The sequence below is a fragment of the Ovis aries genome, chromosome 5 (genome assembly GCF_016772045.2).
Source record: "Ovis aries strain OAR_USU_Benz2616 breed Rambouillet chromosome 5, ARS-UI_Ramb_v3.0, whole genome shotgun sequence".
Taxonomy (NCBI): domain Eukaryota; kingdom Metazoa; phylum Chordata; class Mammalia; order Artiodactyla; family Bovidae; genus Ovis; species Ovis aries.
Window position 1 is genome coordinate 91,300,448 of NC_056058.1, and position 27,432 is coordinate 91,327,879.

At 36.6% G+C, this 27,432-nt stretch overlaps 1 protein-coding gene across 7 annotated transcripts in view; it reads right to left on the reverse strand.

The window, feature by feature from the left end:
• KIAA0825 (KIAA0825 ortholog) overlaps positions 1–27,432 on the reverse strand; it is a 400,677-nt gene that overhangs the window by 146,548 nt on the left and 226,697 nt on the right. The window contains exon 21 of one of the 7 annotated variants that reach the window (XM_060416009.1): positions 25,780–25,840. The exons of 5 other annotated variants lie outside the window; for them this stretch is intronic. In XM_060416009.1, the coding sequence (XP_060271992.1) occupies positions 25,780–25,840 (61 nt within the window). Of the gene's footprint in view, positions 25,841–27,432 lie in introns of all 7 variants that reach the window. One more of the 7 variants, XM_042250757.2, reaches the window with a different exon arrangement.

Genomic DNA, 27,432 nt, shown 5'->3' on the forward strand with positions numbered 1-27,432 from the left:
TTTCTTTTTTTTTCCTACAGAAATATACCAACATATTTTAAAAGTATAAATCATTTTTTCCCTTTTTGGTGCTGAAATACTTATTTTATTATTTATAATTTTTATTGCTGTGACTAGATGCACAAGGTTCAATGGAAAAAACTATCACTGCATATGCCCCCCAGGCATCACCCGCATCATTCTTATTACTCATTTCGTTTTATGATAGTTGCTGAAAATAATTTTGTTGTATAGAATGGGGATATTAAAAATGATCGGCTCCAGGTGTCAAATGTGCTCACTATGTCACTGACTTAAATAGGAGCTTTGCGCAATTTACTGATGTCATTAGTTTCTTCTTTCTTCCATAGTGTAGTTATGATAAAAATGCACAATTTAGAAGACTGGTGGAAAAATCGCTGATCTCTTCAAGTTATCATCAGCTCAGAGGAAGCCAAGATTCAGCATGCCTAGAAATTTGAAGGCAATACTTATTTGCATGGAATTGAAGCACTCTTCATTTTGGAAGTGAAAGAACTCATTTGAACTACTGTAGGGATTTTTATTTTATTTTTGAAATTCCAAGTTATTTGTTTCATTCACATTATTGCTTTTTCTTTTACCCTTCCTTTTTCACATCTCATTCATGTAGATTTCTGTCACTTGCTCATTAGAAGGAAGTTAGGAGGGTTCTGAATCTATAGTGATGCCCAAATCAGATTCTTCTGAGTATTTCCGTTTTTGAGCTGATGATCGGCCTCCTTCCAGAAAGTCTCAGCAGTGAGATTCCTTTGAATATGTTCATCTCATATCTGAGCAGCTGGAGAATCAGCTGGCAAGTTAGTTAGTTGCGAAGATACAAAAATATCTCACCACAGGGAAATATTTGGTATGACCCTATCTTTCCTTTTTCATCAGTTGTGAGGAAAGGTCACAGGGTAAGGTAACCCCTAAGTCACACTGTGTTGGGGAGCAATAAGCAGGTAACTCAGCTGTATAAACTCATGACTTTCTCTTAGCATATCATCTATTTTTGTTTGTTTCCATTCAATTTTAAGAGTATGTCCATTTTTCTCCCTACTTAATTGGTCAAGTTCTATACAAACTGTACAGTTTCCTAAGGATTGGTCAACGGCTACACGCTGCAGACTCATACTTAATGTGTATACATGTAAATCATTCCTGTCTCACGTTTATATATAGCACACTCAAGTTCACATCTATTAAATTGTTAAGGTGAATTCTCTCCCTCATAATTTGGAATTTCTAATGTGAATTTTAACACTTAAAAGTTTAATACTGAAGGAAGAGATATGGTACTAATAATAATTATGAAAGTTTAAATGGCTTTGGGGAGCTTGAGTAAAAGGAGATAATTTATTTTGAAATGTATTAGAATAAGGAACACAGTGTCAGCATTCATGAATTCCTTAGTGATAGCCATTAACTGTTTCAGCTTATCTCGGTAAAAATTACTAAATATTTATACCTGTTTCTCATCTAGAAAATGAGCACTTATACTTAAAACTAACTCTGATTTTTTTGGACAATTGACCTAGACAAGATTATTTAAAAACAGACAACTGGGTACAAATTCTTACATATGTAATTCCTCTGAATTTCTTATTATATTTTACAAATTTTTTTTTAATTTTAGTTTTTTATTTTTTAAATTTTAAAATCTTTAATTCTTACATGCATTCCCAAACATGAACCCCCTCCCACCTCCCTCCCCATAACATCTTTCTGGGTCATCCCCATGCACCAGCCCCAAGCATGCTGCATCCTGCGTCAGACATAGACTGGCGATTCAATTCACTTGATAGTATACATGTTAGAATGTCATTCTCCCAAATCATCCCACCCTCTCCCTCTCCCTCTGAGTCCAAAAGTCCGTTATACACATCTGTGTCTCTTTCCCTGTCTTGCATACAGGGTCGTCATTGCCATCTTCCTAAATTCCATATATATGTGTTAGTATACTGTATTGGTGTTTTTCTTTCTGGCTTACTTCACTCTGTATAATCGGCTCCAGTTTCATCCATCTCATCAGAACTGATTCAAATGAATTCTTTTTAATGGCTGAGTAATACTCCATTGTGTATATGTACCACAGCTTTCTTACAAATTTATTAAAAATTTCAGTGAAAATCTGATATCGTGACACGGCACATGTAATATCTAATAAAACATTGCCAGTCAGTTTATATATATTAAGAGATCATGAGATATTTAATAGGCATAATATGTTTCAAAATAACTTAACTGTTACTGTAAAAGATGTCATACAGGGTGTAAAATCCCTATCTTCCTTAAAATTGAATTCCTTTGTAAAGGTGTATATACCTAACCTTGGTTTGAATGCTAAGTCACTTCAGCTGTGTCTGACTCTTTGTGACCCATAGCCTGTCAGGCTCCTCTGTCCATGGGATTTTCCAGGCAAGAATACTGGATTGAGTTTCTATGCCCTCCCTCCGGGGATCTTCACGATTCGGGAATCTTCACGATTTGGGGATCGAACCCATGTCTCTTATGCCTCCTGCATTGGTAGGTAGGTTCTTTACCACTAGTGCCACCTGGGATGCCTCCAACATTGGTTTAAATCATGGTAAAATTATAAAAATCTGGGCTTCCCTGGTGGGCCAGTCAGTAAAGAATCTGCCTGCAATGTAGGAGACCCTAATTTGATGTCTGCGTATTTAGTTATTCCTCTTTATATTATAAGACATTTCCTAAGAAAAGAGAAATATCTCCCAAATTATATATTTTTAAGTTGCAATATGATTTTGGTCAATTGTCCTATTACTCTTATACATGAATGTATTTGAATTAAATTCATTCCATATCAAAGTTTTAAGAAAATCAAGTATTTGTTGTTTGCAGAGTTGTCAAAATGAGATAGTAATTGATATTTTTAAGTTATATTTTAAAGGCAATGAACACAAACATATACACTTGCTAGACATACACTCTTCTATAAAGAAAACGGGAATAAGTTATCAGTCATGTTAAAGGTTACATAAAACTTTCCAAAATCTGAAAAGAATAGCAAGATCTGCTTACATTTACCTTTACAATCCCAAAGGCCGTGGCCAAACAAAATTGTGACTATGCTTTTCAAAATAACTTGCTAAATGTTCTTCCAAGACTTTTCTGTTATACATGGGCAAGAAAACAATTGACAGGTAGCCCATTCTTGGAGGAGGGAGGGAAAAAGGCACAGGAGAGCAAGGGAATAAAGAGGGAGAAACATCAATGCTCCCTATTTTGATAAATTGGGTACATGCAACTCAGCTGCCACAGAGTGAGCTGAAATTTACTGGTTTTATATATGGATAGGCTTTATTTTTCACAGAGGATTAATACGTGAATGTCAGGAAATACTCAGGAAACTTGGCTTGGCTAGACCTAATACTGAATTACAGAGTTTTTCTGACCCTCTTTATCACTAACAATTTTGCACAGCCTATTCCAGTTTTGAACCACTCCCTTAGGAATTTGAGACTGAGGTAATGCTACTTCCTGCTGCATTTCCAATAAGTAGCAAAAGAATTTATGGGTAGAAAAAAAAGGGTGTAAATCCTACACAGATATTAGTAGTAACTGTTCGCACTGTTTGATCCCTAGTTTCAGAACCTCCAACTGAGACATTTAACAGTTTCTTCAAACCAAAAAATGAGATGTCGTTTGATCAGTTGCAAAAGGATGAGTGTGAGCATTCTGCATGCGTGCGTGCTAAGTCACTTCAATCGTGTCTGACTCTTTGCGACACCATGGACTGTAGTCTCCTCCAGGCTCCTCCGTCCATGGGCTTCTCCAGGCAAGAATACTGGAGTGGGTTGCCATGCCCTCCCCCAGGGGATCATTCCGACTCAGGGATCGAGCCCAGGTCTCTTACGTCTCCTGCTCTGGCAGGTGTTCTTTACCACTAGCACCACCAGGCAAGCCCCGTGAACATTCTGAGCTATTCCCAAACCTAATAGACATTTTGAATATATCACATACACCCATAGACATATGGGTGTATACGATTTACTCACCTCACATTGCTGGGTGAAACGATTTATTCATCTAACATCGCTGAGTCTCTATTATCCAATATGGTTTTCCTAGTACCACAATAGATATACAGTGTAAACTTCTGGCTTGTGCCCTTGAGGAGCTCACAGCCCAGTGGAGGAGAGAGACTTATACCTACACAGCAAAACAGCAAGCATCATGAAATAAGGAACACAGTTGTAGGGGCTAAGTGCTTCAGGTACTCAGAGAAGGGAGTGATTTCTTCTGGCAGGAGTTATCAAGGCAAATTCAAGAAAGAAAGGGGTGTGTGAGTAGGTTACAAAGGGTGTTTAGCTTGATATGGGCAAAAATGGCAAGGATTTTAGTGAAATAGCCAAATAAAAAGTAAGGAAAACGCATTATGACCAAATTAAGCTGATGACATCTAACAGGTTTTTCACAAGGAAAACTTAATATAACAGGTTTTAATGCTATCCCCCCTAAAATGAGCATTAAAATGAAATGGACTTCTTTTAGATCTTAATTATTAGAACGGGTCCCAAACTTTGTAACATGAATGACATTAGTGAGCCGTAACTCTAAACGCTGTATTTCACAGAATGCATTTGTAACTGTAAGGCATGAAAGGTGATTGTTCATTTTATCTTATTAGAAGCTTCCCTAGCCTCCATGGCAGTGCTCATCTGGCCCCCACTTCATGCTCGAGTCATGCAGATTGGAGTTGACTCTCAATTACACCAAGTCTTTCTCCAAAGATGACAGTCCAAATACAGTAGAGATAAAATACATCAAGGTTTAAAATAGGCCCGTTCAGCCCCAGTGCCGCTTCATCATGAAATGATATAATTCACTGATGCCTCTGCCCAGCCTAACATATGTTCTATTCACAGCCCGCGTCACTCTTCATTTGTAATTATTTCCCTTTTTTTTTCCTTACCCCATCTTGTAATACTTTGCTTGGTTGAAGACAAATACTGAGAGGCAAAGAGTATTATCATACGATGACCTGTTCCAGGGTGTTAAACCCCTGTCAAGGTTTGATTTTAACATGGGGTATTGATGACAGTACATCAATTCAGGCATCATGTCCTGAATTAGACTATATTAATTATCACTTGAGTGCAAGATGCATGAAAATGCTGTTTCATTGACTAAAAGGATCTGACTGAATAAAAATCTATTTCTCATCTGGTTGCTTATGGATAAAGACATTTTTTTCTCTTTGCCTTGGATTGTTCTTTATTAAATATGATTTTTATATGATTGTATGAATAAATTGTCTTAGCCAACAATGGAACTGGCTAGTTTTAAACAAAGAAAATTTAATGAGTTGTCTTCTCTTGGCACGTCTCTAACAATGTATTTACAGTTAATAATTTAGGCAGATTATTTATAACAATCATGCCAAAAAATTTATTTTCAGCATTTATGAAATAAGGTTATTTTCAAATTGCTGCCTCCTTCATTTAAAGGAAATGAAAGTTATAACTTATAATTATTTTCAGATGATGGAAGAGCAACAAACTCTGTCAGCTAACAACTATGTTGAAAGGAAAATTAATATTACTCTTAACTTCTGAAAAGAGGACATTCACATTTAGAGTTGCAATGATAGACAATGACAAAATCATCTGTAAATTGAACCAACATACAACTGCATATACATACATTTTTGCCAGAGAGACAACTCAGTAACAAAAAAGAGAAACAACTGAGACAAAACTTTTATTACACGGAACCTCTAGGTGCTTACAGTTTCTATTTAGTTTTAACAGAAATATCATCTTCGGCTTAAAACAGAAATTTTCTAATTCTACATCTTCTCAAGTTATATCTTAAAACTTTTTCCAAGAGTATCTCAAAACTAACTTATAAGCCTGCATTTAAAATAGGAAATTAGGAACCTCAAATTTTACTAAAATATAAATAAAAGAAAATGTTTACTAAAACATATATTATGTTTAGTCAATGCAATCAATTCATATATTAGAAATGCTTTTCAATTGCAGTAAAAAGCAAGCAAACTTCTCCCTTAAAAAAAAAAACAGACTAATATGTTTTTAGTTTTAATACCAGCATTTATTAGTTAATATGATTCTATAATCCTCTCCAAAATGGCCTTTTAAGTAAAAAAAAAATTCACAAAACACTGAGTTTAAATTTTGGAGCAGGGAATTTTAAAAATTGGAAATTTGTATTTGTCTCATTATAAAGAGTTGGGGCCCAATTAAGGGGAATGTCGAAATTCAGCTGGGCAAGTTACAGGAGTCATCACAGCTAATAATAAAAATGCATTCTCACTGTCCTTTCTACTTGTTATTGTTTAGTCACTGAGTCATGTCCCCTGTTGCAACCCCATGGACTGGGGCCTGCCAGTCTCCTCCTTCCCTGGGGTTTCCCAGGCAAGGACACCGGAGCGGGTTGCCATTTCCTTTTGCAGGGGATCTTCCCAAGCCGGGGATTGAACCTGCGTCTTCTGTGTTGCAGGCAGACTGTTTACCATGGAGCCACCAGGGAAGCCCCCTTTCTACTAGGGTCTCACAGTTCTAACATACTTAGTGAAAACACTACGTGGGTCCCAGAAAGAAGGTGGCAAAGCCCTCTTGCACTCCCACCTAACTGGCCCCTGGAAACACGGGACAGGAGTTTCCAACATCTGCCTCAAGTCTGAGTCACTGAGTGAGACCTGACCACCAAAAAGGTTACCCAGAAAGGTTATATTCCAATATCACCATGGTTTTAGAAAGCAGCAGAGTTCTCACCATAGTGATAGTCACTGGCTCCTGCAATCAAAATTAGACCATGCCCAAGAAACAGGGCACCTAAATATTTTTATGGGGTAAATACTCAGGGTGGTGGGACGGGTGCTAGGATAGAAATGATAATAAGTCACAACACATGCCTGGCTCTTGGTTTCAGGCTATGAGTTACATGAAATCAAGATGGGTCATTTCTCTGAGACAAGTCATTTCTTTGAAACAAGCAAAAATAATGTCTGCCTGCCTGTGGTACAGACGTGTGGCTGAGATTACTGCGAGTGCAGGTACTCTGATGATGGTAAGATACAACATACTTGCAGAGTAGCCTGGTAAAAGAGGGGATAATATGAGGGGTGGCCCATGTCAACTAGAGAAGGATCACTGGAAGGTGTGGACCTGGCCACCAATGTCTCTAATAAAAATGGTCGAAGATCTGAGGACTTGCCACCTCCTGTTTACCTGTACTGCTATTCCCTGCTACACCAGAGTTCGCACTTTCTCTGTTTGCTCTCTCTTACCTTTCTGGTTGTCAGGTAGTAACCAAAGTGAGCCACTGAAGGACCTCTCTGACAACAGAAAACACACACACACACATACCATCCTCAAAGGAAAGAGATTTTCCAGTTTTAAAATAACTGTACTTCAGCATTAACCAGTTTAAAAGTAAAATCCCCTTAGAACTGAAAATACCCCACCCACCCTTTGCTATCATATTCCAAGTTTATAATCATTATAACACAAAGAATGCAATAAAAATAAAATGTATGTTATTCTGAGATTAGTAATCTAATTTCCTTTATTCACAAAATCTGAGCCCTCATGCACCAAAGAAAAACTGACTAAATTACCTGCTAACACCTTGTAACATCAACAAGTCTTTAAAACCTACCTTAAAATAAAGGCCACCTTTAAATAATAAGCCCTGACTTTTTACTTCTCCCCAATACAAATTGGTTGCTTCCCTGGTGGCTCAGATGGTAAAGCATCTGTCTACAGTGCAGGAGACACAGGTTCGAGCCCTGGGTTGGGAAGATCCCTTGGAGAAGGAAATGGCAATCCACTCCAGGACTACTGCCTGGAAAATCCCGTGGACAGAGGAGCCTGGTAGGCTACAGCCCATGGGGTCGCAAAGAGTCGGACACGACTGAGCAACTTCACTTTCACTTTCAATACAAATTCCAATTTAAATTTGTGGAACCAGAAAATATCACAGGTACTGTTGTTCTAAGATCAAAATACTAATTTCAACAACAAAAAAGTAGAATTTTTTTTTCTGTACTTCAAATCATTAAAGTGTTGTCTCTACTCATTTTTTGCAATAAAATAACCAGTCTTTCCTGATTTCATGCACATAAGCCAAAATTCTTACAGTTAACTTGTAAGACAAATCTCTCTTTCTGTTACACACACACACACACACCTTTCTTTAGGGCTATAACAAAAAAAAATCTCATTGCCCACTAGTGAAATGGCCTATCGTATGACTATGATACAATCAGAATGCAGTGTTTCCCAGCCAGTACAATGTGGGACTGACATATGACATTTATGAAGTCAGAACCCTTCCCCCAATTTTTACTGCCTATTCCCCAGTAGGGTTTCACGATGTAAAATGAACTAAAGGCAACTGTGTGCTCATTAGCTGTACCACTTCTGATACATTAGGTCGATTGACAATGAACCACTGTGACATCAAAGTGCAGGTGTAAAAAATAATAAGGCAACTGCGTGTGCAACAAAATCTCACTAACTGACAAGGTGTAATAAATATGCAAGGAGGCCGTTTCTTATTCATCCAAAGTGTAGCATGGTACATCAAACATAAAACCCACGATAGGGTTTTGACATGCCAAACTCAATTAAAATTTGTTTTTATGACAATCAACACAGAGACTCAGTGACTTATTTGTGAATGTAAAAGGTGATTACACAAGTACCAATAGAAGAATCCAAAGATAATAAGAGATTCAGATAGTGTCAGAAGCAGAGCTAATGTCTAACTCTGCAAAAACTAATTTTAATAAGTGAAAGAGAAATTATAATGGAAATTATTTCAGTACACTTCAAACTTTAGAGACCTCATGTTTATTGGAAGAATATTCACATTATTACCTCTCTATGAACCATGCCTCAGTGCTCCAATGGCTCCATGATCTTAATGCTTAAAAAATCCTCAAGTGGAAAACTTAAAATAATTAATACAGCAAAATAGTGATAAAAATTTTAATAATGTATCTGTATATATATCACCATGTGGTATATACATCTGTATATACATGACCAGTCATGTACTGGTTTTATTTAAAGATAAAAAGGAGAAAGGGGGAGTCTAATTGTGATTTTATTTCCTAGAAAATTAACTACATTGCTAATTCCCACAATTAAGAATGTATTTACATTTCATTGCCTTTGAGAGCCAGCTAGACCAATTGCAATGGTGTACCATTGCAACTGTGAAATCATGAACTCGGAAGATGATAAATCCATCGGAAAAGAGTTGTTTAGTTTTGGTATGCCCTCATAAGTTAAGAATTGACAAAATGATTCTATGTCATGGACTGTCTGGGAAACTCCCGAAACATACTAAAAAGTTATAGAAATGCGTCCATTTTTTTTCACCTGAGGAAAATGTGCCATTAGAACTTTTGGTGAGTATGAAACATTTTACTTTCATAAGATGCTAGGAATCCTGACCACATTGGTAGGTTTACTATTTATGTATGTTTGCCTTTTATTATTGGAGTATTGTTGCTTTACAACGTCACGTTAGTTCCTGCTGTATCACAAAGTGAACCAGCTACATGTTTACCTGTTTGCCCTCCCTCTCACTTTCCCACCAAGATATACTACTAAATTCTATCACTGTACCCTCCAAGCCTTCACTTGGTAATAAAGTGACTTAGATAATCTCTTCTCAGAAATCTTTAATGGATCATTTTGAGAAAACATGATGGAGTTATTAAAGAGAAGTTATCAAGATGTTTTTAACAACACTGATACCAATTTTCAAGTATGAACGCTGTGGTAGCCATCTTTTCCATAATTTGTTCGGGCAGTGAATTGCTTTAATGATAAATGAAGACAGAACAATAGAAGGGGCTTCCCAGGTGGCCCTAGTGGTAAAGAATCTGCCTGCCAAAGCAGATGTAAGAGATGCTGTTTCTATCCGTGGGTCAGGAAGGTCCCCTGGAGGAGGGCCTGGCAACCCACTCCAGTGCTCTTGCCTGGAGAATCCCATGGACAGAGAAGCCTCGCGGGGCTAGAGTCCAGAGGGTCACAGAGAGTCAGCCAGGACTGAAGCGATTTAGCATGCATGCATAACAGAAACAGCACATCATAGTTATGCATTTTAGACTTTAGTACACGTCCAGATCGTCTTCAGAGCTGGCTACCAGTGTAGCTGCCCAGGCCTTATCCCAGGCAATTGGATTAGGTGTCTAGTGGGTGAGACTTGGGTTTAGGTATCTGTCTTCATCTCTATAGGGGTTTCCCTGCTGACTCAGCAGTAAGGAATCCACGTGCAATGCAGGAGACGTGGGTCCAGTCCCTGGGTCAGGAAGATCCCCTGGAGAAGCAAATGGCAACCACTCCAGTATCCTTGCCTAGATTCCCATAAACAGAGGAGCCTGGCTGGCTACAGTCCATGGGGTTATATGAGTTGGACATGACTTGGCACCTAAGCCACGACCACTATCCATCTAGGTGATTCTGACAAACACAAGCTTTCTATTGATCCCCTCAAGATAAAGATTAAAAATGTATCTTCTCAGGTGGATTTCTAAAAAAAAAAAAACAAAATTACTGTAAAGTTTGGGTCATGATTACTTTAGACCAAAAGGAGAGACTGCCTTCCTCTGGATCCTCATAGAATCTTCTGCCACTTGGCACTTAACACACAATATATTATATTTTCATTATCTTAAAAATTTTTTTCCTTGCCAAACACAGTAACACTGAAAGCAGGACCAGTCCTCTATCTTTCTAATTTCCTTCGGTGCTTTTCAGAAATCACACTTTAAGGAAATAGTCATTGACTGGCATTGGGTCACCTCTTTAGTAAGATGGTAAAAAACAAATTGCTGTTGGTAGACTAAGAAAGCTACAGGATCAAAGCGCACAAGTCTTTTTCAGTGCAGATAAGCAAGTGTTTAATCATATGGGAGTAGAGTGAAGGGAGTTTTCTATACTAAACCTTTCAGGGTCACTGATGCACAGAAAAATTCAGGTGTTATTCATGGGAAAATGAAATTAAATTCAACAAGGATTTATCGAATGTTTCTGCTGAGGGCTAGATACTGTGATGTCAGATATTGTTGGGGGCCGTCACTCCATGACCTCTAAGAACCCAACACAGTGCTTTTTAACTATCCTACTCAGAATTTCTTTTCTATTCTAAAACTAACTTCAATTTGGATTTAAACACTTGTGGAAAAGAAAACAATTAGATGTAGGCTCTTCTCTCAAGGGATTTTGAATCTAAATAATATTGATTTCAAAGATCAAACAGCCTACCCAATTACTGGGCTGAAAGTAAAGGGAAGTTAGTAATATCTCAGAAGGAAAAGAAATTTATTATGATAACTATTTAAAGTATAACAGTACATGAACACATGTGTGCACACAGAGAAATGTGAACATATATTTGAGCGTCTGCAGATTTTCTAAGTATGTAGCGTAAAGTTCCCTGCTGGAAACAAGAAGGTTTGTGTTTTAAGCTGGGATTATTCACCTATTTTATGTGATGTTTCAATAAATATCAGAGTGAGTTCCTATATCCACTCATTCATTCAATAAATATGTGTACCCTGTGTTTGTGCAAAGAGTTTCCTTCCATTGATCCTGAGATAGATTCAGGTACTCAAGCTTAAGGGACCTTTCAGCCATCACGTTTTTTTGATGGAATGAGACTGAATGAAAATCCTTTCCATTCAGCATCATCTCCAATCCCCAGAGAGAAGTCTTTGCCATAGACCACGCCATGGAAATTGGAGTTAAAGGCAACACACCCCACATTGCCGAAGACGTGATTGAAAGCTTGAAACTGGCTACATCCACTCTCGGTCAGATCTCAGTGCTCTCTTGATTCACTCTGCGCTGGTCATGCTCCTGTATTATCTGCAGTCATTATTCTCTCACCCACTGTACCTTAGGCTCCTGTTTGGTATAAATGACGACACTTTACCTTGTATCATCTTCAGCAATTAGCACAGTGCTCTGTACCAAGGTAGCCAATAAATGTTAGTTAAGCTGATGAGAAAGTAAATGGAAAACCTGGTATTCACTGTGGCTGTAGTGGTGATGTTAGTGTGGGATATATCAAGACATAGATCTGCTCCCACAGAATTTACATTTCAGCTGGGGGTGGGGGGGAAACACACATGCTCAAGTGACTACAATGCAAAGTATGAAGTGATAGTGTGATAAGGGTCACGGAAGGGGTACAAAGGAGGTGCTAGGAGAGTTCAGAGGAGGGAGAAACCACGTGCAGCTGTTCAGGGCCCAATGTTCTGCTCAGGGCACTGAGGATTATTGGATAAAACAGAGTACATTGGTGCAACTGGATATAAAACTCACTAGTAGGATGAAACAGACACATGGTTTCCAGTTACAAATAAAAACCCAAAGATGCATATATCAAATCCAAACCGAGTGGTACACTCTGCGCTATCCTGCTTGTGAAAGAGAGAGAGAGATGGTATGAGAGTGGTTGGTAAAGGCTTTGTGAAGACACTCTGCTCTGAGCCTTTGACAGTGGACGGAGTGACTAGATTATAAGCAGGGATTTGAGACATGGGATATGAGACTGGCAATGCCTCAGAAAGGAAGCTGAAAAAAAAGGAGACACTATGCAGTTGCCTCTCTTTGTAAAAATCAATCACCTGGAGCCATAGCTCATCAGTTCCTTCCAATGAGCCCTAAAGGAGAGACGAGGATAGTGGATGAAGTCTCCCATGGTATAAACAGCAGATAGGGCTTGAGCAGCTCTAACAGTGGACACATATCCCTGGATATCTTCAGGCTTTGCCTAGGGAACGTAATGGTGTGCCCTCTGCCCCCTTGATCTTGCTACTCTACGTGAATCCGTTAAAGCCATTGTTCCATATTTTAACTCACTTCTGACCTCTGATCCTTGTGCCAGATAATTGACACATTATGCTAAACATTTCTGAAGCTGGATATGACTCTTCTAATGAAAGATTTAAAAGTGCTATAAAATAATTGTGAGAGAGAAAATTGGTTATAAATACAAAGGTAATATGCCTCAGGAAAATTCATCATGTTCCTATTTCATTGTAAGGAAAAACAGAATTTTTTTGTTTTTTTCCTGTGAAAACTTCACACTTTGCTTGTTACAGCTCCCCAGGTGATGAACCCTTACATTTTCAGAATATTATTCCCGCTGAAATGAAATCAAACACTTTTCCTCCATCTATCTTTGGCTCCTAATTTGAACGGATTCAAGATTTGGGCTACATGTTTTTTCCCCAGTTTTATGTTTTCTTTCACTGAGATATTTGCAAAAAACAGAGTTCTTATTGAGTTTAATAATTTTGCTTTCACATCCAATCCTTGTTTCTAAGTAATTTTTAAAGCAATGACTTTTTTCATAGCAAAATCATGTTATTTTTATCTTGAATAGATAAAAACCATGAAAGTAACATGGTGGGAAAAGAGTAGAACATGGTCAACTATTTTGAATACCACAATAAATTACAAGAAAATAAAATTACTACAGAAGTAATTTTTCTTATCAATAAGCCAGTAGTATTAACTAGGGCAAAGTTATCCCCAGAAATGAGGTAGTTTTAAAAAAACAGCTGACAAATTACTGAATAAGAAATGCATAGGAACTCTACTCTAGAATTATACCAATTTGGAAAGATTTTCAAAATCCATTATATGTAACATGTAATGAAAGCTTCTGGTTTCATTCTGAAAAGCTTCTTATCATTTGCTTATTTCATGAGAAAAACAGGACAACCATAAGATTTTTATAATGGGTACCTTAATTGTACTTAATATGACTAACTATACACAGAAGATACATAACACCCATGTATTTATATCAAAATATCATGAAGACTGTGGTGCATATTAAAAGTATGCAGGATCTATTTTTGTTTTGTAAAATTGTAGAAAATTTGTAAATAGCAAGGGTGACCTCCAGTGTGCAATAGGTTTATGCCATTGCATTTTTTCAGTAACAGAAACTGTGTTGGTCTACTCCAGTTCTCTAAGAGTGCTAAAGATAAGGAGAAAGGGAATTTCTGTGTCAAAATGAGTCTGAAAGTTCAAAGCAATGCTTTGTTTGTTTGTTTTAATTTTTTCGAAGCTTACAATGCTGCTTGGAATCTGAAAACACACCCAAAAAAGCATTAAGCACTGGAAAATAATCTGTGACTAATAAAAGTTAGAAAACTATCTTTCTTACATATGATCTGATTAGGCCTTATACTCACTAAAGCTTTGGAGAATAAGTTCAACTGACATTTTTTTAAATGCGACATACTGCCATGCAAATAGTGAAACTACCTGATGTAATCTCTCTACACTGATACTGACACTTCCACCAAATAACAAACACCACCAAAAATCAAACTTAAAAAGCTTTGTAGAAAGTCGTCAAGATCAAAAGCTTTTCGCTGTAGATAAAATTTCTATGAAAAGCTAATGGCTTGCCACATTGTATAATATAATTTCTATTTGTCTCTAATCTCGAGACAATAAAAACTATTCACATGAAAAGAGAAAGCCTGATGCTTTCCTTACAAGCCAGTCCAGCGTCATTCACTTCATCTTTTACACTGCAGATAACACAAATCATCCAAAACTACCAGGGAATTTTTTTCTTTGCCGACTTTATTTTCACGTCTTTACTTGGTAATCAACCTAAACTCTGGGGGGGAATGAGGTTCCCTTTCAAAGGATTTTATTAGTAAAACATCAAGTTCTGCCTTAGCTAACCAGCCCACACAAAAGATCTAATTATATGGGTGCCCACCCGAGCTCCTGCCTGTCACAGTCGGTGTCACTCAAGTCTATCACTCTTTCCATTAGGCATATCTCCTTTCAAAGGTCTACACCGTGGACGGCAAAAATTTGCTTCAGGCTGACTCTTGGCATAAAAGGTATCAGGCTGAGAATGAATTCCTTTCTATGAATATTCATAACAATCAGTGTGGATTTCTTAAATTCCTAGACAGAGAAAAGTATACATGACTACTTGAGACCTGTTTTGTTTACATAACTTATACATTGCATGTGTGTGGATAAAATGCTTATTTACTGATAGAATAGAATTAACGAATTATTTAAAACTCACCTTGGTGATCATATTCACTAGTTTTAATAAACTATGAAATTCCCAAGTATGGCATAATCTCAGAAACAATAATTATTCCTTTGGACTTGTTATGATCTATCATGTCAAGAGTCTGTGTGCTACCTACTAAGAAATGCTGGAGCAGGCCCTGACATGTTGCACCCTAATGGCTCCAAAGGAGCCATTACCATCTATTGTGTCAATATTTTGCGTGCTAAAGAGGATCCACAGAAGAGTTCTAAACCAGGCCTCTGCATATCAGACAGTAATGATGACTCAATCTATTATGTCAATAACATGGTAAGAAAAAGTCATTCTCTTGAATGTAAACAATTACAGTCATAGGCATGTTTTGTCAATGATCTGCTTAGAATATACTTTGAGTACTTGCAGAAGATAGCATTTTTTAGATTTCACTAGAATAATATATATATATATATTTTTTTTGGTTCTAAAATTTTGTTTTCAAACATCATTTTAAATGTGACAAATTAATATCATAGAAAGGTTTGGATCAAAAATTCAATTCACCCGAACAAATTATTTTCACAGACTCCTCAAGTCAAATTAAGAGTTCCTCAAAACATTTTAGGTAACTTTGTATATAAAGAAGATACCTTTTACTTTGTTTCTGGTAGGAAACAATTCAAAATTATCATTGCAGCTTAATTCACACCAATATATGTAGGTACCACAAGGGGCCCAGCATAGAAAATATGTAAGGACTCATTATATTCTCTATACATTTTCTAATCAAGGAGGAAAATTAAGGCCAGGTAGCAGAATCTATGTTTATTTTTGAAGATATCATTATAAACGATGATTTTCCTTTCAGAACAAGTTTGTTAAAATGTATTAGAATTCTACTTTAAGATATCAATCGTGGAATGTTGATTATATCTTTAAATACTAAGAATTATTAAAGGATGCTTAAAAATACAAAGGGCATCTGAAAAATAATATGTAAGCAAGAAAAATCATGATAAATTACTATAGTCTAATGTAACTTCTTTGAAAGCTACATTTTAAAACTAGAGAGAAGAGAGTCACTTTTATGGCTTCATATTAATAAATTTATTTCTCATCATAGTTATTTGCTGAAAACCTTTACTGGCAAAATGCCAGCTATATTCTGTGCCAAGTTGAAGATCAAGAATTAAAAAACAATAGTATAAGATGCCTTACATTTAATATAATGATACTAATAAAATGTCTTTTTTGGTAATTTTACACAAATGGATTAAATACCATAAAAAGTGAATACAGTACTTTTTCTGAGTATTGATTTTTAAGAAATAGTTTCTAAGATGTGTCAGACATGTCTAGATTTTTGAGCAAGAGAGCATTTTTTTTTTTTTTAATCTTGGCTCTGTTCTTATAAAGCAATGTTTTGGCAAAGTCGGCAAGTTCTTTAAATGAAGATCTTTTTTTCCCGCCTTCTGGGTATCAGGAGACCATTTTAATTCACTCACCAGCTAAATTCTCAAAGGAACGAGTGTATATGGTAACATAGGAGCCAATATCCTAGCTATCAGTTTTCATACAGCCTGGCTGGACCTTTACATTACGGCTGCCCCACATTTATTGTTCTTTCATTGCCTCTGTCAGCATTTCCTGACAGCGCATTATGGAGCACATGGCTACAAAGTCAGTATCAATCAGTCCACGATCATGCAGATATAAGTAGCAGACTATTGATAATGGGCCTTAAATCAGATCATCATGATTTAAGCATAAGACTCTTAAAAGGCAGCAATCTCACGGGAACTCCTACTTGCCTGTACCTCTTACAAACCCCACAAGCCAGTTTCTACTACCTACCACCTACAACTTCTCAGAAGGGGGCAAAAAAAGGATCCATTAAACACACATCACCGCAACCCATTTCACCATGTAAATCGAAGCAGGAAAACAAAGATGGCAATTAATACAACTTTCATTCTCGTAAAAAAAAAATGTGCAGAAGTCATACGGAATACCTCCCTTCACACTAAATGAAGCCAACCCCCCAAGCCCCACATACTCCTCATGTTGATAGCAGCAGTTTTGTTGTGCTTTGGAAATGTCTTACTTCAAAAGCCTTTCAACTTGATATGGCCATTTAGCAAGAAAAGTGAGAGAATTCAGAGTTTAGAGGTATGCTACACCAAACTCAAGGCACCATTTTAAAGACAAAAGCATCTAATTTTTCCCAGACATAAATAATAAAACAAAACAGGAGTTGCATGCAAATTTGGTAACATAAAATTTAAGGTGATAAACAGAATGGAGGCTGGCTTCTTGTTTAGTATTCCTTAGTTATCACCATAATTGCTGCATGTCTGTCATCACTAGAAAAGAAAAAAGTGTCTTTCTCAGCTGCTCCCCTGCTTGTTTTGTTCGCTGTATTCTTGTAAAGTGGGAGAAAATAAGTGTCATTTAATGAATAGTGCTATTCTTTGTCTGACAGCTTCATATCTGTTAGGTGTAGGAGGCCTCGTACTTTCTTTTTCTGATAATGTTTTTGACAGTGTGCTAAATTCCTCCCCCAAAAGGCCGGCGTGTATATTCTGCTAAAAGGGGCTTCATCTATCCTGAATGGGTGCCCTCTTTTAACCCCCTTCAGCTTCTGTTCTTACATTAATTGAGCTGATCAGATTGAGCATATGAATTTGTCTTTGATGTATTCGTATGTTTAGTTGACGTTGCTCGCTCTCTCATTGGCAGCGGACAGAGCTCTCAGACAAATAGGACTGTTGCCATGGTAACAGGCAATAGCTAGGGATCTCTTGAAAAATATTTTTATTTCAAAATTCAAACTGGAAAATTCTCACTGGATATGGTTCTCAGTTCTAAACGTGTCATATCTAATGATGAATGCAATTAGGAATCCCACCAGTGTTTTAAATAATAAATTAGCCTAATTTTCTAGGCCTGGCATGATGACATACAAATACTAAAAAGGCGTCTTCTTTTTTAAAATCCATGACAAAGGACTTATTAATGACTTTTGTTCTTAGGATTTCAAATTAAAACGCATGGTAGGCTAATGATAGCGCTTTCTATCTGCTAAAAACCAGAGGCCTAGAGGTAAATTTATTATTATTTTTTTAAGAAAACACTTCAAGCTGCTCTGATATTTGGTTATTTCATTAAAAAAAAAAAGCAGGTGTAGAAATCCTTCTATAAATCTTGAAAGCTATAGCAGTTGGTAAATCTCAGTGGACAAAAAATGCCCATAGCCATTTTTAATTACTGAGCATGAAGAAAACGGACGGATGGTAAACATAAGTTTTATAGATCACTATCATCTTGTAATGGTGGAATTTTCAAATTCTTACTATTTTACCTGAAATACAAGGGAAAAGTGGAAATAAATGGCTCAGTGTGTGATATAAATGGTAGTTATCCTTAAAACTTAATTTATTCACGATCATGCAATTCCAGTTACATCGCTTCCCCTCAATGTGGGGTTTCGAGAACAATGAAAATCACTGTACGGTTGGGCAGTTTCAAGGATCTGACATAATGTGTAACCACTTTATATAGAGGGTTATTAAAAACCAATCAGATGTTTCTATTTGTTAAATTCATTGTTCAGTTCTTTAGTTTTTGTTTATCACTGTGTTTATATGTTAACATGCAGAACTTAGCTTTTTGACTGTGATCGGCAATGGTGCTACTTTCTTAAGTCAATATAAGAAAATCAAGCAAATCCATATAGATTTTGGGTTTGTCTGAGGAAAATCAGTCATACTCAAACTTTAGAAGGTCAGCATACAAAATAACCAACAATCAAATTAAATTAAACCCCAATAGTCATGGATGTCTCTAGTACTCAAATCTTCCCATGGTAAATATGGCTTTACATCTGTACATGCAAAAAAGTTTACACTTAAAGGAAAATATAGGAAAAAAAGTTAAACCTAGAATGGTAACAGGTACTAATTTCTACTCTTTTAGTATTATTCTCTCTGTAGTAATTTTGTTACTATGGTCTAAATAGGATATGACTATTACAAGTTTTATTTAGATTATGCTACTAAATCACCCCAAATCTTACTTTTCTCCTCAAAAATTGAAGTGCAACATTTCCAAAAATATCTCCCACCCCTCAAAAAAAAAATCTGTTAAGTGAAAAACTGCAGGGGACTAGCCAAGACATCTCAGTTTGCATCGGTAAGTGAACGTTTCTCCCCTTAACTCTATTTCCAGTCTGTTTCATCTAAAAACCCACAGTGACGACAGCAAGTCCAAATCAACTTGAGAGTTCTCTAGGAAAGCTGTGGCCTCCTGCAGCTCTCCTGGAAGGGGAGTGTGTACTTGGGGGGTCCAGGCATGCTCCTCACCCCACCTGGCTATCCTGAGGGTCAAATACAAACAGTCTGCTCTGATGAGGACATATTGTTTTTTTTTCTTCAAAAAGGCTTTAGATGTTTTTTCTCCTGAGTTGGGGAAGTATGACTTTTCAGAGTAGTTAGAAACAATATTTAAATTTTTCTTTTTTTGCTTTTTTTTAAAAATTACAAAGGTAATTCATACTTAACACAAAAGCCAAAAAAATATATTGGAAGTACCGCTTCATCCCCAAAGCTGACCACTCTACCTTAAAAGAACCACCACGTTCAAGTCAACACTTCCTTATACATCAGTTAACACTTGGTCATATATCCAGGTAGATACATAGTAAAAACCATTTCGGAAGCGCCACATTTCATTTACCCTCCACGTTAGGGCCCAAGATGATAAGTGATATGAGAAAGGGAAAAGAAAGCAGGAAAGTTTTTCTGTTTCTTTGTCCTGTGCCTAAATTAAATAGTAAGACATGAGAAAGAATACTGTTTCACCTCTCGGTCATCAACAGCCACAGCCCTGGAGCAGGGCGGAAGTGGATTCTGGCCCTTCCTCTCTCATCACCGACATAAACCCTCTGAGAGCCTGGAAGTCCCAATCCTCAATGTCCTCCAGGTCTTCCCCGGTCTGGAAGCCACTTCCTTGAGGTGAGTGACAATCAGAAGTGAGAGTACGCACTCCTCCTTGGAGTAGAGTACCATGTCGCCGTGTTGGCTTTAAAAAGGAAAGCCCTGCCTTTAAGTGTTTAAAACATTTTGCAAACATGAAGCAGGATGATGCCAGTTGCTTCTCCTGCTCAGCACTGCACAGACCTGCTCCAGACACTGAGTTCCTCACTGACTCTGGAGCTCAAGGCTTAAGCCAACTCCGCAGGTGGCCAGCAAGCCCCAAAGAACATGAAGCATGTTGTTCTGAAGCCCAGGCTGCATCCCTCAACTCCAGGGATGTAACTTAAAGACAATTTACCTCGTAAAATATAAGGCAGCTCAGGGCAGTGGAAAGAGACCTAGATTTGGAATCAGAATGACAGGGTCAGACATTCTCACCAGCACTCAGACCTTCAGTGACCTTCCTGAGTCATAACGTCTTCATCTATAAAACAGGGATCCCAATATGCTAGGGTTATTGTGCAGCAAAAATGAGATGACACATATATGTGTGTTCTAAAATGTGCTTTAAAAATTATATAGAGATTGCACTTGAACCCTTTATCCTCTATATTATAAAAATTAGAAGCAGGCGTATTGACTTGGCCACGGAAGCTACATTTCTCCACAAAATCTTTAAACGTACACTTATCAGTCATGGATAACTAATTTTATAATGTATCACATTAAAATATAAACCTAATTTAACAAAATTACTTCTTTATTATTAAGTGGTTTGTTTTCATATAATATTTATAAAAATGTCTAATTCCTATATACTGTTTTTTTTCCTGCAACAAGAGTATGCCTTGAATTCATTAATTTAGAAAGTAAGAGAAATTAGAGAGAAAATTAGCCAAAGGCAAACAATTATGATTCAGTAAATTATAATTAAATAAAACTACTTGAGAAATAGAGAATTTATTTTGATATAAAATTTCTAGCTTGCATATTTCAGAAAAGTTAAATTAGATTCATCATTAGCAATCATGTCTGCTATAGATGATATATAAACATGCATACTATATCTATGCATATATAATAGGTATAAAATTAGGCAAGATGGCTATAAATACACAAACTAGTGTCTGAATTGTAGGTAGATTATATTCTGAAAGTTAATGGGTAAATGGCTTATTAACAACTTGGGTGTATTTTCTTATACAAACAACATTAACATAATGCTGTGGGCCCAGACTACTTCAGGAAAAATCCATTTGACCCATAATTTACCATAGGGATTAATAAGCATACAGGGACAAGAGTCTTTTGTAGAAAATATACACCTGCCCTGGTTGGTGCCCCCACGCTCTTTCAGTCATTATTGGAGAGCTGGAAAGGGTGGTACACAGGACTGTGTTCTGAGAGCCCAGAGTACAGATGACAATTATTTACTCTTAGAGGAAAACCCAAACTCAAAAGATCAGGAACAGGAGTAAAGAATGATGGCAGAGATGGCATATGCTATTTCCTGCTACATAATAACATAAGTATTAGCCAAAACTAACATTAAATAGAAGAGCTAAGCAGGCTGGGATTCACGGGAAGTCAGAGGAGGTTGAGAAATTAGGAGAGGACTGGGAAATGCTGGCACGGTGGCTGCCGTGGTAGATGGAAAAAGAGGAGAGACTTAGTGGGAATGTTTCCTTTTCTTCCTAATACTACACCTTCTTGTCTCCAGAAGGATTGTCCTGGGGTAGTCAGAAGTTGATCCAAGAGCCAAATGAGAAGGACTAAGAGACACGTGGAGGAAAGAGGGACACAGTTCCATAGATGGAAGTACCAGAGTTGGTACTGAGGGAGAAAAAGGAAAACAAGTCCAAGTGCATTCACTGAAAAGGGGAGGGGTACCCAAAGCCATGGCTGTCTGTGAACCTTGGTGAGAAGAACTCAAGAGAGACAGTGGCACTTGATCACTCCCTCTCTCCCTGCCAGCCTCCCTGGCCTCTCTTATTTTCCTTCTTGGTCTACTGACCATTTTTTCTCAATAGCCTAACGATCTTCCCCCTCACAGCTTCTCTGATTGTTAGCCCTGGCTCCCAGCTCTCAATCAAGATCCAAAAAAAATCCAAATCAGTTCCATCCTGGCATATAAATACTATCACTGCCACAACAACTCCACCTCCAATCTCTCCTTTGAGTTCCACGTTCTTACGTATTTTTTACTTCTGCTAGGTGATCTCTTGAAGGCATCTCAAAAGTAATATGTACAAAGTATTTCAGAGACCTCTTGATGCTCCCCCTCATTCAACCTTCTCCCAGGTTTCTTTTTCTCAAAGAGTCACTCTTATTCACACAGTGGTTCAGGTCTACAGCCTGGGAGATATCCTTGATTTTGTTTCTCTCGCATCTCAGACTTGATCCATCAGTAACCCTTCAGGTTCTGTTTTTCATATGGTTCAACTCAGCATCTTCAAAATAGATGCCAAATCCAGTTAGGTGAGCCTAATTCCACCTAGAACTACTGTTGCGGCATTCTAATTTTTCTCTTCCACTCCTCTCACTCTTACAGTCCATTCTTGGCATAGCAATGCTGCGAATGTGTAAGTCAGGTTACATCCCTTCAAGCTCAGGATCCTCCAAAAACTTATTATCACACGACATCAAAGCCTTTCTGGGTGATCTGGCCTCTGGTCACCTCTGCCTTCCTCTCCTTCCTCTCGCCCCTCGCTCATTCAGCTCCTGGCATAATGGGCTTCTTGCTCTTGCTGGATCATGCAAGACTTGTTTCTTCTTTGAACAGAAAGGCTGTCCCTCTGCCTGATGGGCAATTCCCTAGAAATTTTCACAGCCTGCTCCCTCGGGTCACACAAATACCATAGATTCTTCCCTGGTTAACCTATCTAAAAAGTCATCCTCCTCCATACCCTTATGTGCTTTACTTTACATCACAGCCTTTATTACTACCTGATGTTATGTTACATACTAATTCAGTTTATCATCTTATCATTGTTAGACTATAAACATTAAGAAGGTAAGGATTCTGTCCAACTTGTTCCCTACTGCTCCCCCGAGCCTAAAATAGTCCTGACCTCGTAGCTATGTTAATGCTAATTATTGACATCCCAAATCTTTCATTTTTCACAAATGAAAAATATTAGTTAATCCCATTGATATGTAAAAATCACATCTTACAAAGGAAAAAATGTTATGGTACTTGGACATTAATCCACCTTTCAGAATGTATTTTGCATGATTTTTTTTTAGTAATAATTTTCAAAACCAGTTTGATTTTTCAAATGCAGTTCAGACTTTTAAAAGTAAGTACTTTCTAAATGTACACACTAGGACGGGGTGGGGGGTGCGGAATGAAAAGGCTGACAAATTCTTTACTCTTATATTTTTAAAATGTGTTCTGAGATTTAAGAAGTAATTATGTAATTCTTCCTAGTAAGATTTTGTAAAATAATTTACTATTTGACAGTTTGTATCATAGTTTTTCACACTATATCTGGAGTTATGAATGAAACTATAAATGGCCTACACTATGATCTAAAGTAGAAATCCCAAGGGTAGGGTAAAATAGAAATCCCAAGGGTAGAGTGTTTATTTATATTAACAGGTTAAATACTATAAATTTATCAACTATCTAGAAGAAATATTATGAATAAATGCTAATACCTTTCAAGAGTTATAAAAGTGAGCATTGCATGTCATTTATTTATGCTATGTACTCAAAGTTAGTGGCATGAATGTTATTAATAAAAAGCTGATGTTTATAGCGTGCTTACTTTGTGCCAGGTACAATCTGAAGTCTTTGATAAATTCATCTAATCCTTGAAACAACTTTACAAAGCAGCTCTATTTTACAGATGAAAATACTGAGGCCTTGAAAGGCTGTCTGCCCAATAACACACAGATAGGCAGATCTAAGATTTGAAACTAAGCAATCTAGCTCCAGAACATAAAAAGTTAACCACCAAGGAGTTACCTCACATGTTCTTTGCTCTGTGATTCTGCCCTCCAGGTGTATTTCACTTAGCAAAGAGGTTTTTCATATGTAACAGAATATCAATAATGGGAAATTCTTTCCTAAACTGTACTTTGAAAGTACACCTTTTGATTTGATCAAATCACCTTTTGATTTGAAAATTACGGTCATGGAAAATAATTTATTTAACACATTGCTCATCTTCTAGTTGTCTTCAATTATTTAAAGGCACACTCATTAAAATTATGTTTAACAGGTGCTTCCCTGATGGTGCAGTGGCTAAGGTTCCACGCTCCCAATGCAGAGGCCTGGGTTTGAGCCCTTCCTGTTCAGGAAGCTAGATCCCATGGGCCTCAACTAAAAACCAGCACAGCCAAATCAAAAAATTAATATTTTTTAAAAAACATGTTTAACAGAAAATAAATTTCCATTAGTAAAGTTGAATGTGTATAATTTCTAGACAGATTATTTTCATAAAAAGTAAGTTACAAATGATTGTAACTTACAAAATTTTACAATTAATATCTCACTCTAAATTCCAAACAAACTACAGATATCTTACCAACAAACAGATATTGTTTAAATTTTTTCTTTTTTTTACATAATTTGAACAGTCAAAAGCTACATAAAATGTCAAGATGTATGCTAATGATAAAACCTGCTTTTTAGGGTCTTAGAGACCAAAATTTTGAAGATTTATTCTTTGATTACTAACAACTATAAAATCATTCTCACCGGAAAGCAGAAGTCACAGAGATTTTTTTTTTAATTACACTTTAAAACTCTTCAGAACACTAAGGCCCCAAGAGGATCAATTTCTTAACCACCTACCTTTTAATATCTTAAATGTCTCTGTTATTAATACATTGTCTTTTTATACACACTACTATGTATAAATAGATAACTAATGAGAACCTACTGTATAGCATAGGGAACTCCAGTCAGTGCTCTGTGGTGACCTAAATGGGAAGAAAATCTAAGGACAAGGGGATATATACACGTATCTATGTATATATATGTATGTGTGTGTATATGTATATACTCATATATATATGGCTGATTCACTTTCACTGTACAGCAGAAACTAACACAACATTGTAAAGCAACTCTACTCCAATTTAAAAAAATACATTCTTTATAAGGTATGTAAAGACCAAAAAATAATAGCTTTGAATAATTTAAAGGGTGCCCAATCTACCAGAAATCAAAGTTACCCATCTATAAAGTAACTGCCAAATAAGGCTACCACCTACTAAACATATAAGCTAATAATTTTAAAAAATCACTGTCAACTTCCTATATGTTAGACTGTCCAACACTCTGCATTCTACAGGCGTGCTTTGCACTCCAGCTGTAGCAGTAAAATTACTGAAACTGTAATTCTCTTAATATTTAAATAATATATTAAAATTTAATTTTCAGCACCTGGAAGAATCTGTTTGTGTGCCAGCAAATGAGGTAGCTGGGCCTGGAGCTCCTATACATATGGGACTCAAAAACAACCTATCACAAATAATTACTAAGCTACAGCAGCTGTAGTCACCATAGTAGTCATTTAAAAATCAGGTCAAAGTTGCTTGAATTCTTTTCCATTTTCAAGATACCATGCGCATAAATTCTGTGGTGTTTATCTATTTGCTGCATTTTGTAAATTATTTACTTTTGCTGATAATTGTAGATTGAGGTGGAAAGGGCAGCAAGGGCATCTTGTGATTTTTTTTTCTTAATAAGTTGGGCATGTTTAAAGAAATTAAGCTCCTGATTTCTCAGGTTCTTTAAATGGCTTACGTGAAAGTGCCAGTCTGAAAGCACATATATTTGTTCAATCAGTTGACAGGAAGGACATATTCTGTGAACAAACAAACACACAAAAAACTAAGGTATATTTACTGCTGTATATATCCAATATCCACACACATTGTGTGTGCATGAAATGAGTCTAAACAAAGATACACACACACATCATTAATAAGATATTCTTCACCGTATTCTCTCTATATTTCTCCAAACCATGATGCCATCTGGTCCATGTATAAAAGAAAATAATTTAAATTTTATAATTTATTGAATTTGAGCAAATTACTAGGGGAGGGGACTACTGAATTGAAGGTTCAAAAACATTTAATATTTTAGACACTTTCATTCACATCTAAGAAAGTAAAACTGTTTTAAAGAAAGCCTTATATAGACACAATTCCTAAGTTCACAACTCTATCTGAAATTGGATAGGTATTACATCTCCCCTCTCTTTCTCATCATTCCTAATATACTTACTGAGAAATAAAAACTCCAGAAAGCATGGAACATCTTAGAATTTTTTCCCCATCACTTTAGTGAGAGTCGCATTCCTTTACCCAAAAGCTCTAGATAAAATGAAAATTAATTTGAAAAGTGTCTTTAGTAAAAGGATAACAGCAGCAATAAACTCCATGCAAATAGAAATTTTAATTGCTTTATTTTTAGATTTCCAATCCAATTCTTGGATATGGAAAAAGGTATAAACATCTGTTTTGGGGAAGCATCAAATAACATCCTACACCTGATATTTAGGAAGAAAATAAATTAAGATTTTTGTTGTGGTTGTTGGAGGGAAAGATGGGGATTAGAAGACAGGAAGAAATGTACCAAGAATTTATACACTATTACCTTCAATCATTTTGATGCGAGTCATTCATACCACCACCATGCTAACAAGACATCCAATTTACTAAACAATGAATACTGAAAATACATTTAAAAAGGTACAAATGACTGTCCAAAGAATGACACTGAAAAATATTAAGTAACAGCTCTACCTCGAGATAAGCCTCACCATTAAAGAGTTTTAATGAAGAGAGCCTTCAAAGGCTAAATCAGGAGGCATTGATTAGATTGCCTCTAACTTTGTGTTTTGACACCTTCGTCTTTCGTGGCATTATATCGTCTCTGTGCATCTTACAAAGGAAGCATTTTACTAGGCCCACACAAGAACAGGAGACAGCAACGCTCATAAAAGAGACTGTCAAGGGTGTGAGCCAAAATGGGTCTCATTTGGATTTCAAGTGAAGAAAACTCCTAATGCATTTCATTACAATGTATGCGAACCTCTGAAAAGAAGGATGGATTGGGATTCTCGTCCCCATTAATTTATTGAAATGGATTCAGTTTTTTCTTGTATATCAAGAGAGACCATGTGTTTCAAGCAAGGTAACAATATTATAGTCCCAATAACCAAATATGCCATGATTCCGTATGCTCTTCTGTGAGATAAAGAGGATGCAATTTTCCTGATAATTGGGATTGGAGTTTAAAAATAAATCCTACAATAGCACGGCAACAAATAAATATTCTTTGTTAGTATCAGTTTTAAAGATATGATCAAGCTGCTATACAACACAGGGATTGATTCAGGCTTTGTTACCAAAGCAGGCTTTTCACCATTTGAAATCCTATTTTTTCCCC